General features: G+C 45.6%; 1 protein-coding gene across 1 annotated transcript; it reads right to left on the minus strand.

Annotated features, from left to right (window-relative positions):
• Positions 1 to 295: 295 nt before the first annotated feature.
• Positions 296 to 2,732, minus strand: hoxa9a (homeobox A9a). Its single transcript, XM_030411218.1, has 2 exons — positions 1,781 to 2,732; positions 296 to 1,420 (listed from the first exon to the last, which is right to left on the minus strand). The coding sequence occupies exons 1-2, from the start codon at positions 2,334 to 2,336 to the stop codon at positions 1,179 to 1,181; spliced, it is 798 nt and encodes a 265-aa protein (XP_030267078.1). The 5' UTR covers positions 2,337 to 2,732; the 3' UTR covers positions 296 to 1,178.
• Between the last annotated feature and the right edge of the window lie 269 nt (positions 2,733 to 3,001).

The following is a 3,001-nucleotide window of genomic DNA, read 5'->3' on the forward strand; positions in this document are numbered from 1 at the left end:
ACACAATACACACACACCCACACCTATAGGTGTGGGTGTGTGTGTGTGTTCAATATGTGTGTGAAATTATTTACACAAAGGTGAAAGAAGGTGTTAATTTGAATCTTTCCATGTATTCAAAGATATTTGCATATTTTCTTAATGTATTTCCGTGTGTGTGTGTGTGTGTGTGTGTGTGTGTGTGTGTGTGTGTGTGACTAGTTGTCTCCATCTCAGCCTTTCTGTGCGTCCAGAACGCGCTGCTAAGACATATCAAAAACAAAAATATAAGAAATAAGCAGGTCGCGTGCGTGTATTCGCAGATATAATTTGTTTTATTTAATAAATAAAGTACAAATTACATTTGTGAACCAAAGAGTCAGACGGTCAGCAGACCGTGAGGTATTCAATAAGTAGCCTACAGTGTTTTTATTTTATTTTCTCTCGCTAACAAACATCGTGTACTTTCGAAATGTTACTCCCTGAAATTCATAGTTCAGCATCTAATGCAAGCAAATCTACTTTAATCCGCCATCAGAGGAAAAGAAAAACAAAAAAAGGTTATTGTAGGTAGTTGAAAGACATAGGTAGTCCATCGTGTCGTGTAATATAGCTTCTATAACATCTTAAATGTAGTTTTACAGCATTTTCAAGAGGTTTCTGAGGTTTACACGCCTCCTACAAAATGCGATCAGTCTGTTTGTTTCTACGGATCCAATGTTAGATTCAAACTCATGGTCATCAGTCACAGTTCTAGCAGTATGAGGGAGAAACAACAATGAAAATTAATACTTTTTTAAAAAAACAAACTATATAATATACGCTCAAGTGACAACAAATATAGCTACAAACCAGGACACAGACAGCTAAACACATCCACACACAAACGAGCACAGGGACGAGGCCAACTAATACACAGAACGAGATATTATTCAACTCAGTTTAAGAAAAACAACAAAATAATTAAAAAAAGAACGAGTGGGCACTGTTCAAATTGTGCAATATAAAGGTAGTCGCATCAAAGCCCAACATGCTTTTTTTTCTTTTTTCTTTATACAAGACGAATAAGCTGAATAACATCTCCTGTTATAGAACAATAAGACAATGAAGTTTTTAAAAACAAGGTCCAGCAGAGTTAAGAGCTTCCACACACAGAGCTCGCTAACAGCCTCACACAATGTTTGTCTACACGGCTTCCGTCACTCGTCTTTCGGTGCGCCGTCTTTATTGAACTTCTTCATCTTCATCCTGCGGTTCTGGAACCAGATTTTAACCTGTCTCTCGGTGAGGTTTAGCTGCCTCGCCACCTCGTACCTACGGTCCCTGGTCAGGTAGGTGTTAAAAAGGAACTCTTTCTCCAGCTCCAGGATCTGGTGCTTCGTGTACGGACAGCGCTTTTTTCTCGTGGCACTCGCGTGGAGCCAGTTGGACACTGGGTTATCTGGAAAGAGTAAAGGAGGGGGTAGCGACACTGGTGTGAGGGCCCGGTACCGAGAGACCAAATGTGAAAACAATCAGAATAATTTGGCTGAATCCACAAAATCCCCGCAATCTGATGGGAGCACGTGTGTAAACGCATCCAAACACAACCTCCTCTGCTTGTGTCCGTGCTCACGTTCACTTTAAAACAGGTTATCTAATATAGCAATGGGAGCTGAGCCATTAACAGTCCCCATAAGGAAATGGCACGCTCAGAATGGCATCTGTTCAGACGCGCACCCCCATCACGCACCCCAGTCCTCGCAGCTTTATGCGGTATAAATAGTAGGCTATAAACATAAAGGGCTTTGCAGCCACTTACTTGGATCGAGGCCCGGTTTCTCCTCAGCCTCCCCGCTCACGTCTGCTGCCTGGCCGGACAGTGCGTCCTTTTCCAGCGGGGATGCCGTCGCCACCGTCCCGTTGGCGTAATCGGAGAGCAGCAGCGCCGTGTGGGAGCCGGGCAGCGCGCCGTCAGCTCGCGTCCCCAGAACCTCCGGTTTGATTCCGTAGTGATGGCTCGTCGGTAATCCAGCCATGGGCAGGGAACCGGACATTGGCTCCAGCAGCCACGACTGATAGCGGCCGTCTGTCTCTGCACCGACCGGGCCCGGGGGATGCCCATAGTGGTGATGATACACAGAAGAGACGGTGCCTGGGAACTGAGCAGGGACGTGGCTCCATGACGGCCCGAACACCGGAGGTTTGGACGGGAAGGTGCAGGTCCCGAGCTCGCTGTGGTCGCTGCTGATGGAGGCGGACTGCCTGACGTGCTGGAGCCCAGCACCGGAGGGGTATCTCGGCACAGAGAGCTCCTCGCTCTCGGGCAAAATGAGGGAATCGACAAAGTAACTAGCCAGTGTTCCGGATGTCGACATGGCAGAGAAATTAAACGTTCACATGTACGCAGTCATACAGCAGATACATGCAAAAGTAAAAACGCGCGCGCACACACACCACACACACATACACATGCAGTAAACCCAGCCTCACAAAATAACAATGTGGAGAAATCAAGTAGCAACTTGGCCCCACACAGAACTACAGTGGGCTAGTAATGGGGAGCCAAGCTGGCGTGCCATTGGGCAGCAGACACACGTGATCATAAAGGCTGAACAATAAAGGATAAATCAATCCCTTTGGTCATTAAATACTCACCCGCTCTCCTATAACAACCTCCAGTTTTAACGCTGAGAATTATCAAGATATGACTTAGATCTGTTATCTGTGAGACGGAAAATATGAGTGAGTGACAAAAAGTCATGTTTTACTGAATGTAACCTCTCTGCTGCTGCTGCCGCTGCTGCTGCTGTTACAGCCCCGTCTTGGTTTTCCAAAACGATACAGTATGTTTTTTGGAAAGCTTATTTTACGAGGTACTTTATAGGACACGTAAGCACCCCACCATTGCTGCTAACCAAAACACATTTTAACCACCGCTATATTTAAGAAACTTTCGGCTCAGAGCTGAAACAACGTGTGGACATTAAATCACGACTCTACAGATTTCACTATCTTATATTTTGCTCCTTTTCGGCTGAAA

Source organism: Sparus aurata, chromosome 3 (assembly GCF_900880675.1).
Source record: "Sparus aurata chromosome 3, fSpaAur1.1, whole genome shotgun sequence".
In the NCBI taxonomy this organism is placed as follows: Eukaryota; Metazoa; Chordata; class Actinopteri; order Spariformes; family Sparidae; genus Sparus; species Sparus aurata.